The sequence below is a fragment of the Molothrus aeneus genome, chromosome 20 (assembly GCF_037042795.1).
Source record: "Molothrus aeneus isolate 106 chromosome 20, BPBGC_Maene_1.0, whole genome shotgun sequence".
NCBI classification, from domain to species: Eukaryota; Metazoa; Chordata; class Aves; order Passeriformes; family Icteridae; genus Molothrus; species Molothrus aeneus.
The window spans coordinates 4,331,434-4,343,965 of NC_089665.1; the positions used below are offsets into that span (position 1 = coordinate 4,331,434).

Genomic DNA, 12,532 nt, shown 5'->3' on the forward strand with positions numbered 1-12,532 from the left:
TTTGTATGATATAACCAAAATATCCAGAACTGGATTACACGTGGCAGTTCCACTTGACACTGAGGTTTTCAGTGTGTCTTCCCAGTAAAAGAAAATTTAAGTTGAGGATATTGTCTGTTTTAGTAAACCAGCAGGAATCTGCTGTTCTGATGAAATAAAAATATTTCAGATTGAGAGCCATTTAGGGGGAGATTCTGATATGCATCTCATTTTACAGGAGACCCCCTACACAATTTGCACTCTGAGCACCACTAATATAACTGTTCTCTTAAAATGTAAACATTTGCTAAACCCAGACAACAGACTGATTTTCTTTCAAGATAATTTAATTGCTGACTCATTTGCAGTGGGAGGAAAAAAATCCCTGTGACACCTTATTATATGTTTATCACTTCGCCTACAGATTTATTAAAGGCTGTCCTCTTCAGGCAGAAAAATGGGAATAAAGTATGACTCAACTCTCAGGAAAAAACAACCAACAAAACAACACAAAACAACCCTACTGCATTGTTCTCTTTGATGAAGTAAGTTAATATATAAAAGAAAACCATTACATTAATTCCAAAATTCCCCCAGACACCACTAGTCTGAGATCTTGTGCTGTCTTGCTGTTTGTCATGGGGCCAAGAATTGAGGTGCAGCTTTGAGAGCATTCAGGCTACAGACCACCCCTGGTACTCTTCTTCCCAATTTCTGAGCAGAAAGAATAAATTAATGATAACCTAACATGCTTAAAAATTTAAAGGCAGGTAACAAAAGTGAAATATAGCTCGACCAAGAAGGTGATGTGGAAGAAACCAGAAAGAAGCCAATGTTTGTGAAATTGATACAGGCAATGGCTTTTGTAATTTACCATTGCTACAGGTATGAGGATATTGCCATTTAAAGCAAATTGGCATCTTTATGGACATTTTCAAAAGTTGAAATAATCACAAGAGCATGGAAACTTATTTCCACATGCACAGCTACCAGACAGCAATACAGTAATTTCACAGGTACCAGAAAAACTTCAGAAACAGCAGCAACTCATGAGTTATGGATGTGAACAAGCAGCACAAAAGGGAATCAACACCTGATTTCTTTCCCACTGTGGTTCCCTATCCCTTGCTACATAATCTGGCCACTCAAATTGGTATACAGAGAATAAACTGGGAAAGAGAACAGGTAAAAACTTACTTTCCACAAATAGCAATTTTAAAATTTTAGTTGCCAGAACAGCAGGTTGTAGGCATGAAAAAATGGGGCTGTAGAGTAGCCACTTAAAAGTTATAAATCTTAATAAATGGCCTGGAAAATACTGTTGCTAGATATATGTATGGAGACATTGTGATGATAAATATAGTATGACAAATAATAATAATATAAGACAATTAACATCTTTATTTGATAAGGAACAGGATACAGATCCTATTATTTGGAGCAAGGTTTTGACAGCAATTTAATAGGTTCCCTGAGAACAACAGACTAGTACTCCTCCAAGCCTCTAGAATTCATTTCTTGACAGAAAATACTGCTGAGATTCTATATATTCATATTTTTTGCTACCGCTTATCAACTACATGAATTCCTGAACAGTTAAAAAGGAAGAAAATCCTCCTCCAGCATGAAATTTTCAAATGATTTAAAATATTCCAGGGGTCTAAGCAATACAGAATGGAGAAGCTTGACTAAGCCTGCAGTTACAATCATTTTAAATCAATTTCTGTATTGGTGGTCATCTGCCAGGGTAACTCAGCACTCCCACCTCACTGTGAGCACATGTGCCTTTTACCCCCACCACGCTATGGGAGCTTTTGACAGCAGTGACAGCATCAGAAGTGATACAGGAAAAAGCTGGAGGCTGGGAGGGGAGTGGGTCTCAAACCAGGCCCAAAGCAGACCACACCTAGCACTCAGCTGAGCACAGAGCAGACCTGACACACACGTGGCAATGAACACACAGACCAGAGTAAACTGTGAAAAAAAACGGCAGAACGATACCCTTGGACTCTCATATTATTACTGTGTGGTCTACACCCTTCCTTTATGCCAGCTCTAAGGCTTATCAGGTCTTCCACTAAATTAAACTAATGAATGCAGCAGTGAGTAGTTCTCAGCTGGGTGACTGAGCTGAACTGGGCTCAGTGATGGGTCCAATGTGCAGAGCTGGCACAAAGGCAATGAGGGAAACACGACTGTGGGAGCAGGAAGAAAAGAGCAGGAACACTTCTTTCAGCAGCAGCAACCTTCTAGACTGGCTTAGCTGCAACATGAAACCACAGCCTATGGGTACAGTCTGATTATCAGTTTAACCTAAGTGCTTGCTGTCTGCCAAAAGAAACAGACTGGCCTTCCTTCTGTCCCCCACTCTCCCTTGTGGCTACTGAGATTGGTGTAGTCATGCAGCAGAACTTACTTTTTAAAGACTTGATGACTGATATTTGTAAGTGATAAATGACCTTTTTCAAACCCTGATTTCTATTCAGACTCTCCAGGGGAAGCTGACAAACTTAACTGGTATTAGAAAGCAAATTCCAAAGCTCAGGTTTCCCACTAGTGTTTGTACACACTCAGGTTTTGAACAAATGCAGCTGAAAGAGTTGCACTGCACTGCAGTTTCCAGTGCTTAGACTGGTACAAAACCTAGAGCTGAAGATAAAAACACATCAGAAAACATTCCTGTCCCACAATAAGATTAGGCTCGCATTTACTCTTACTGGAAAGCAAATACACAGTTAGATTAGACATTGTAGCAGGCCATTACAGCCCCTCCCGATGGATCCTCAGCTAAATGTAATCCTCAGTGCCTGCAACAAATTTAACTTTGTAACATCAGGAGTTAAAGCACCAGTTGGAGATTTAACATCTTTATCTCCAGTTTCATCTGAGACTCCAACAGAAGCTGTGAAGACCAGACAGACAGCTCTAATATCTTCACAGCTAGAAATGTCACTCAAGCATAGAACCCAGCGTTTGCCTAATTGCCTCCCCATTAATTTCACATGGGAGAAGATACAAACAGACATTGCAAGCTGGCAATTAAGAAAATCTTACTTGAAACCAATCTTTAAAAGAAAATTTAAAAGATGCAGTATATGACATAAAGATGCCAGCCTGTCAGATGATCTGAATTAACAGAGCCAAATTTATGCCTTGTACTTCACCAAAATAAACCAGGTAACACCACAGATAAAATGTATCAGAGGGATTTTGGCACGGGTTACTGTTAATGTAAGATGAATGTTCCAATTCTTGTGCCTGAAGTCAATGGGAGGCTAATATGAACTCCTGTAAGCCTTAGGAAAGACAATTTTCTTAAAGGATACTGGACATGAAAATTTATTGTAGATGGTTAAAGTACTTACTGCTTGAGCAAGAACTTCTAGCAGTCCTCTGTGTTTCTTCCTGTGTAGATTAAGGCAACGGCACTGAACGCCCAGATGTAAGGATTGTATTATACTCTGTGGTTTTATCTGCATTACTGTTTGCAAGTTACTGCTTTGTTATTTTTTTAAAGCAACCAACCATGGTGCTGCCTCCTCATTTTGCATAGCACTGATGCAGCATAGATGAAAATAAATCACTTCTGTTGGGCAGTATTTTAATGGTGACCAGCCATGCAAATACAAAGTTACCCTACCAAGGCAGGGTGTGGGGGATAAACAGTTATACAGGAAACACCTACAAAAACGGTGAAAGAGGTGTTTCTCCTTTTGTTGTGCATATTCCTCTCCTTTGTTGCCATTTAAACAGCACTGCAAATCTTGTTGCAATTATCTGTAAGCTAAAAACGTGTATTGGCAGAAGATACAATACAAACCACACAGTCTATTCAGGTCAGTGGCTTAAAGGCATGGGAAGACCATTATAATCGACAATGCTGGTTTGGTTTGATCCCCAGGTAATCCTTCCCTCTCACCTCCAGGCTATTCCCTCTGGAATACACAGTTAATGCCACCATTGCCTTCCAGTTATTGATTCCAATTCACTTTGCCATGTATAACTTCTGTTATTGCATTTTTGCTCCACAGCTCTACCAAAAAACACTTTCAAAAACCACAAAATACAACAAGATAAATATTAATAAAATCCCACCCAAATTTAAATTTCTTCTCAGTGTGACTCACCACAGTAAGGCTTATTAAGTGCTTTTGGCTTATTAAGTAACTAAAAATCAGACTGCCTTTTTTTTTTTTTCACTCCAGGATTCTGGTTATTTTTCAGTTCCTAACCCAGCCAGACACACATGACAGGGCCCTTAACTGCACACAGAACCAAATGAGCAGATCACAGCTCTGCTGTTTCCTGTCCTCCTCTCAACTGATACCAACTTTCAGAACTGCTCTGATAGCCAAGAGATGGAACACTTCTATTTTCTACTTCTATTTCCAAGAGGCATAAGTTAACTTCCAACAATGAATTTTTTGCAATCTCTGAGGCCCTTATCTACTGCAGTTTATAAAGATACCAAGGTATTAAAGAATTAGATGTCAGCCAACCTTGTGATTAGGTAACTGAAGTTCACTGTCTCAAAATTGTATAATCTGTTCTGAAAAACCACTCAGAACCTGAACAGGCATAAGACAGGGCTGAAAAGCAGATAAGTAGCTCTGTATACCAAGAATAAAGCACAATGAGATCTTCCTTCCTGAGTGACAGAAGCTGGAGAGCTCTTAAATAAAGAAAAATGTATTTTAAAGAGTAAAAAAGCTAAGATTCAGCATATCTAGGGAGCCATATTGCTTGGAAAAGACATTTTTCACTAAGGAAGTTTGTAGAGTCATGCAAGTTTCTCCAGAAGAGGAAGAATAGAGGGATGGGTGTGATGCCACAGAGCAGAGCAAGGCCTGGAGCAGCCAAAACAGGGCAAGGTCCAGGGGTTACCCCCAGAGCAGAGGTTGCAAAAGGCAAGAAGAGCAATATTAAAGAAGCTGAGGTGGTGGCTGGGAAGGAGGAAACCAGAGGAGCTGCTGAAGAGCAGCAGTTGCCCAAGACACTGCCAAATGACTGACTGGGTGTTTGACCAGGGAGGGAGCAAAAACCTGAGAGCAAAGAGCAAGCAAGGCCACGTTTCTGCTGCTTGGCTGTGTGGAGCAGGAATTGCCAGAGGAGATGGAAACAGACATAAAAGGTGATTCTAGAGCTTTTATTCTTCATTGTACTGAAGGAGCCAGGCCTGGGAAGAGAAGTGGAGGATAGGAACAGGAAGGAGGGAAGCACCACCACAAGTCAGCTGAACACCAAGGGGAGTTGTGGCTGGCAGAAGGAGACATGAATGGGGAAAAAAAATAAATGCACACAATTCCTCATTATATCAGCGGTCATGCTGCACTTCTGCACTCTTAAGGTACTACAGACACTGCTTATAGAGTAACAGGACAACTCAGAAGTTTTCTCAGGTACTTTCCAGGTAAAAAAACCCCTCCTCCTTCTGAATAGCACAGAAATATTAACCAAGGGTACACTGCTCACTTGTTCTTCCTATGCCAATTTACAGAAAAATATCAAATGATCTAAATTTTTCCAGAGATAATTCATCATCATGCTTAACTGACTATACTATGACTAAAATGACACAATGCTTACCCTATTTATAGAATAACTTGTGGAGTGTAGTATACCATTAATGCAGCCACTACTAAATCAGACACTAAAATCAACTCTGCAAGTAAATGCTGAACCACTGAGAAGTACCAGACCTTTTATGTAGAAGATGTTCCTCTGAAAAACACACACAATGTCTTTCATAGCAGCCTTGTTAGTAAGTGTTGCTTATCAATGTTAACAGTTCTTACCTTGAAAGACTTCAGTCAGAGTAAAACCATGAACTCAGGCTTTTTCTTTTTTTTTTTTAACTACATATTTGGTATTTTTTAAGAAGAGTGTAATTAAAATACCTAAATTCAGGATAGAAAACTTCACATCTGAGAAGCACTTTTTAATAAAATGCCTGGAGTGAAAACCCAGCAAGTCTGCCAGTCAACCATCACCCATAATGAAGCCTATGGGATTTGGTCCACTCCCACACTGACAGAAATTGTTTGGTTTAGCTTCTTGAAAGTTTTAAAACAAAATTCCTTCTTCAATCACTTTCAAGAGAGTGCATACAAACTAGTTTCACAGTGGGAATCCAGTCCACCCACCAAGGGCTATGGGAAAGCAGTTAAGCATCCAGAGGCACCAGGCCAGGAAGGGAAGAAAACACATTACTAAGTCCATCTTCTCCATGACAATGGTGAAGTGGCCAAGAAGCAATAAAAATGGGCAAAGAATTTACATCTGCCAGTGTCCAAAATGCAAGAGAGAGTCAGTCCATAGGTTAAAGCATATTCATTGTGCCTTCTGGCAGATCAACAGGTAATGATAAAGGACATGGTCAGGGTATTTTGCAAAATTAGGAGATTTGCAATTTTACTTCAACGGGAAAACAGACACCCAAATGTGGATATTCCCATTTCAGAGCAAACTGACCTGCTGAACAGATCAAAACTTCCTTAGTAACATGTACATTCAAGATGTCTGTTTTTTTGAAACCAAATTCCAGATTTGTCCACTGAAATGACAGAAAAACACACAGCCTAAAAAAATTAAGTGTGAATGCTTGTGTTTTAATTAAAATGCATTTTTAATACATTAGTAATAATATTACTATAATATTAGTAATAATATAGTAATAATATCAGTAATTATTGAATAATAATAAAGCAAGGACCAAGCAAAATGAAAGTGAGGGAAGAAATTTTTTTGCCTCTTGGAAAGTACCAACAATTTTGAAGTTACTCCCCAAGGGATAAGAGTTTGACATTTGACAGTTGCATCAACAAGGCAGAGCTGAACATCAGCACTCATGGCCAGTCCCCTACGAACCACACCTAGCTTGGAGATGAGTAATAGCATTTTTAGATCCTTGAATTTCGTTTAAAAGTGATATACTTACAAGGAAAATAAGTGGAAATATAAAAGCACCTGAGGTTTTGTTAGTTAATTTTCTCTGTGACATCCCTGTCCTCTCCACCAGCAACGTTTGTCCCTGGAGTGTGTGACAGTGACAGCAAGTCCCAGCTCTTGTTGGGATCCTGGATCATTGACACAGGGACACAATGGGGATCACAGACTGCTGGTGGCACCAAAGTCAATATGGCAACATCCTACAATCTTCCATCTATAGCTGAGCAGCTCTCTCCTCTGAGAGCTGGCACTGCCTCCCACACTCCCAGACTGACACTTTTTACTGGCCTGAGTTACTCCAATACTGGATCAATTCCTTCTGCCAGCAAGTTCTTATTAAAATATTTGATAGACTGTGCCATTAACAGTTTATCACTGAACAATATCAATGGATATGCTAATTATCAGTCTGACTGCACTAATGGTTTAAGTTTAGAGCAGTAAGAAGAGTTTAATAATTGGCCTATCATTCTAATTAACTTTAGTATTGAAGAAATAATGTTTTATGTTACTGCAGTTCCTTCATCGAAGTGTTTTCCAGAAATGAGAAGGAGAATTAAATCCTGAGAATTCTGATAGGGAAAAGCTATGCCAACACATTTTGTTTGGCAACCTTACATTCAGAGATGGCAAGCACCCAGATCCAAACTAAACCCAGGGAGCCTGGGAGGTTTGAATTTTGAATATTATATTCAAAGTAAAAATATTTTGAAAAATAAGACATTACAGCTGTGGTAAAGCAATCTAGACAACACACATAAATTAAAATCTCTCCAAAAAAAGCCCCTTGACCAGGATCAGCAGGCAGCACACACATACCTACCTGCAGCACAGGGCAAGATCATGAGCTCCCAGCACAGAGCACAAAGCTCCAGCAGTAGCCAAGGGCTGCCCTCAGCCTCCCTGTGATTCTTATCATATAGAAACTCTGTTACCCCACACGGTGGATTAGAGGGTTATTAATGTCTCCACCAATTCAAAGTACAAACCAGGGTAGGACACAACACCCATTCTTTTCCTATTTCTCTGCACTATTCCTTCCCCTATTCTTGGGCCCATTTTCATTGCAGTGCAGGCTTTAGAATAGAAAACAATTTCTACATTAATTCCTCTCATGTTATTCCAATATGTTATTTCTACCACAGCAGAAAAAGTAGTAGTTTTATATTTGCTTTCCACAAAACGAATCGTAGCGGATGTGTCTTGCATGAGTAAAGAATGCATAAGTTATTTATAATCAATATAAGTAATTATAAAAACCCATTATTTTTCCTTAGGGAAACATACTAATCCAGTTTTATTTTGTCATATGTTATCTTAAATTGGAGGTTATGCTACTCCTTTAAGCAATAAATCCAGTGCACACAACTAAAGATATGAAAGAATTAATTTCTTGATTTTTTCCACGTTAAAATAGAACACTTTCAAGGTACACTTTTGGTATATTACTTACAAACAAAAGCAACACAAATGAGAACAACAAAGTGGATAAAAACCCCAAACTCGGCCTATGGCTGCCAAAGGAGGATGGGGAGAGGAACCATTTTAGGAGCTCCAATTCTTCAGTGTAGGACACAGCAACCACTTTCAGAACCCACCCAACTTTCCAGCCAGTCCCTTTCTCTACAGCACCCTCACCTCCCCACAGCTAGGGAGCAGGAAAAAGACAGCAATCCATACCTCCTGTAAGACAGGCTTCACCAACCTATCAAACCACTCAATTGACTTGCACTTTTTAAATAGCAACAACACAAATACATCCAGCGTGGATCTTCTAATACACTACAAACCTACAGCTACCTTTCTGGTCAAGGGGCAGCAAACATTTGTACACTGAACAGCTCCCCTGCACACCTGCAGTGAGACAGTCTGCGAGAGCCAAGAAGAAAATTTGCTGGAAGTTGTTCTGCAGCCCTTAGAAGAACAATAAACAATGGTTATTCACCACAAAGTACAGGAGAACAACCCCTACCTGTACTGACCTTACAAGCATGACAGCAGGGAAACTCACCTTCCCCTCAGTGCTCTCAAAGGACAAGCCAGCAGCGACTGATCTTAATGTAGGGAAACCCCCACAATCTAAGCACCTTCATCACTAAAATTCTCAAAAGGCAGGCTGAAATCCCTAAGGATAAGCACTTTCTGGTGTAACTCCACAAAAAGGAAAAAAAAAAAAAGGCCCACGCAATTCCCTAGACATGCATAATTAAGAATACATCATTGCCCTTTTCTAACAGAGTGCTTCCCCAAGGAAACTCAAGTGTTCTCTAGAAGAGGAGAGCTCTGGCCTAGTCCAATGGCTGGGTGAGCACCAAGCCTGCAGGATTCCCTTCCATACATCCCATACAGTAAAATAAACACTGTCCCTTCGACCTCACCTTCCAAGCTAAGCATTACCTACAACTTTTTTATATGCACGCAGCTCTGTAACCTCTTCCAAGGTAAAAAACGTTCACAATTCCTCTCAAACCAGAAACAACCTTACCACAGCAGGAAATTCAGGGAAAGCTTAGCTTCCTTCTGCACAGGTACATATCAGCTTGAGAGAAGACCTGTTATTTTCTTTGTCTTTTCTAGCAAAGAAACACACTATTGACACTGCACACCCAACCTGCACCTTCCGAGTGCCTTTTCGAACACAGCCAAACATCTCCCGCCGTGGCCAAACCAACGACGGCGTCCCACTCGGAGGATCAATGTCTGCCTGGATACACCGCCACCCTTCCCCTGCCAGGGCGGGGAGGCCTCGTCCCATCCCGGCTGGGCTCCCCTTCCCCAGCAGCAGCGCGTCCTCCCAGCGTTATCCCCGCTCCGTGCGCGCCGGGAGCCGCCCTTGCTCCACATTTACAGCCTAAAAATCCACTTGCGCTGCCTCCCGCCCCCTCCCAAGGCCTTCCCAGCCGAGCTCCCCGGACCGCTCCCCGCTCCCTCCCGGCGGGTCTCCGCTCCGTGCGGGCCCCCGGACCCTGCCCGGCCGATCGCGCCCAGGCCGCCGCCCTCGCCCCGCGGCCGGCGCGGCTCCCAGGCGAGCCCGGTGCTGCGCAGGCCGCGCCGCCGCCCCCGCGGTACCTTCGGTCTGGGCGCTGGGGCCCGGCTGGGCCATGGCTCGGCGGGCGGCACCGCCGCGGCCTCCTCCGGGCGGGGACCGCTACGCCACGGGCAGAGAGACGGGAGCGGCCGGGCCGAGCCACCGCCTCCTCCGCCTCATCCTGACAGCGGCCGGCGGCGGCGGGAGGGGAGGACGGGCAGGAGGAGGAGAAGCAGCAGGAGGAGGAGCCCCGCGCAGGCGCCCACGGTGAGACACGGGACCGGCTGCGGCCGCCGAGCGGGGAGGGACCGGGAGGCGAGGATCGGGACCGGGAGGCGAGGATCGGGAATCGGGACCAGGGACCGGGATTGGATTGGAATGGGAATGGGAAAGGAGACAGGGAGTGAGGGTAAAGATAGGGAGCAGGAACGGGAACCAGGGACAGAGACTGGGACAAAGACCGGGAGCCAGAGACGGGGCACAGGGACAAGGAACAGGCACCGGAATGGGGAACAGGGGCCGAATACCAGGACCAGGGACCAGGAACGGAGTAAAGGGACAGAGACAGATATTGGGGACCGGGGAAAAGAACTTGGAGAAGGGACCGGAGACAGGGTGAGGGTGATGATGGCTTCTCCCGAGTCCCTGCCCGGCCTGGCCCCTCAGTCCCGGGCAAGAGAGAAATGGCCAGGCCTACAGCCCGGAGGCATAACTAATGTTCATTATTGAGGAAACAACATCAAGAAATTCTGCCCTTTAATCACAGGATCACTGAGGTTGGAAAAGACCTCATCGAGTCCAACCTGAGACTGATCCCCAGCTTGTCACCTTGGCCATGGCACTGAGTGTCACATCACTGAGGTGATGACTCACCCTGAAGGGGATGGAAGCACCCAAGATTCATAAATCCTCATGGACAAATGACCCTCAAAAGTCATGATTTGCCTGCAAACAATCAGGAAGTTTTATTAGTAAATTACACACTTGGCATGGAAATCAGTGTATCAGTCCCTGGCCTATTTTTAGTTGTCACACTTGTTGTCACACCAATAATGCAGCTGTGACCTGGCTGGGCAGTGGAAGGAGCCTGTCCTGCCGAGGGGTCCCTTCCCCGGCACCCATGGTTGGGCTGTGTTGATGGAGGTTTAGTCCTTTGGTGGGTTTTAGTCCTTCCACCTAACTGGGAGAACATGTCTGAACTCCAGGTTCTAGCAATAAAATGGTAGATCTATGTCATTTGAGCACATGTAAAATCACAGAATGCAGAGTTGGAGTAGAAATTATAACACCAGTTCCTTTCAAGGGCAGGATCTGTGACAACTCACTTTTCTTATGGCTTGCATACCCTAAAATGAGTCACTTTTAAACTGAATCTCACTTGTTGCCACTGTCTTTCAAGCCTTGCTGCCAAAATACATGGTATGGCAAGGCATAGGATTCTGCATTTCCCATTAATTTTTTGCTCATTTAAACCAAATGCAAACCTGAAATAGGAAGTCTTTGAAAATTATTCCATTTTGCCCTTTTTGATCAGTTGAGATAAATTTTCTCAATCTTTGCTATTGTATAAAGCAGGCTTAAACTAAAGACTTAACTTTTTGGTCTTCCCAAATTAAGACATCTAGGGATTTCTTCATGGAAATCGGGAGAACCCAGAAGTGTCAGCTGCTCACAGAACTGCTGACTTAGTGGCAAGTGATCAAAGGATGAAGTATCTATCACTTGAGGTACATTTACAAATTTCTTAGCTCCTTCTTAGGCTTTTTTCTAAATAGCTGGATGTTACAAGCATTCAGTGCATGAATCTCCCTGAAAATCTAGTCCTGAGTGTAGGAACTGAGCTCTTGAAACTCCACCCTGGTGTGTGTTCATATGGGTACCTCAGAGCACCCACATTAGCAGCTAATTTCATCTTGTTCATGTTGGGGCAAAATTCTGACACATTCTGGTCGGTCAAGGATCAAACTCAGTGCAGCACCACTCCTGCTGCAAAAAGCAAGTAAGATAATAACAAGCTTGATATCTGCTGTACCTACAAGTGCTTATTAAGGGATAAGTATCATTTCACTTTCATCACTTCCATAGTCTGGATGACAGGATATTGACTATTGGAATTGCAACATTTCCAAGTCTCTATCTGAACTCCCGAGCTTACATTCTGAATGGGTTTTATATGTAGTTTGAAAAATATAAGAACTCTCAGGGGGTTTGTACTTTTATTTTCCTTTCTTGTTCTTCAATTTAGAGCTGTACTAGCTTTATAGGTGTGGCTCTTACTTAATCTTTCTTTTCTGGACAGTAATTGGACTTGACAGAGGTGAAAGTTTATGTAGTATCTAACAGAATGTATTCTAACCTGAAACAATTGAGTAACTTCCTCTGTGCCTCCCAAAATGTCCCATTTAATTCTACTCACTTGTAGTTCTTATAGCCTTGATCTCAAAGGATTTCCCAGCATGACTCAGCTAAATCTTAGAAGAACTAAAGGAGGTTTAGCAGCAGTTTTCAGTCAGACAAAAAGGTCTTGCAGCAGAGAACCAGCAGAGACCAGAAGTCCTGGATTCCAGTCCTGGTGGT

At 42.8% G+C, this 12,532-nt stretch overlaps 1 protein-coding gene across 1 annotated transcript in view; it reads right to left on the reverse strand.

Annotated features, from left to right (window-relative positions):
* Positions 1-10,157, reverse strand: part of RABEP1 (rabaptin, RAB GTPase binding effector protein 1) — a 47,751-nt gene extending 37,594 nt beyond the window's left edge. Inside the window, exon 1 of the mRNA XM_066563237.1 lies at positions 9,997-10,157. Coding sequence (XP_066419334.1) covers positions 9,997-10,030 — 34 coding nt within the window. The 5' untranslated portion in view covers positions 10,031-10,157. The remainder of the gene's footprint in view (positions 1-9,996) is intronic.
* Positions 10,158-12,532: the final 2,375 nt, after the last annotated feature.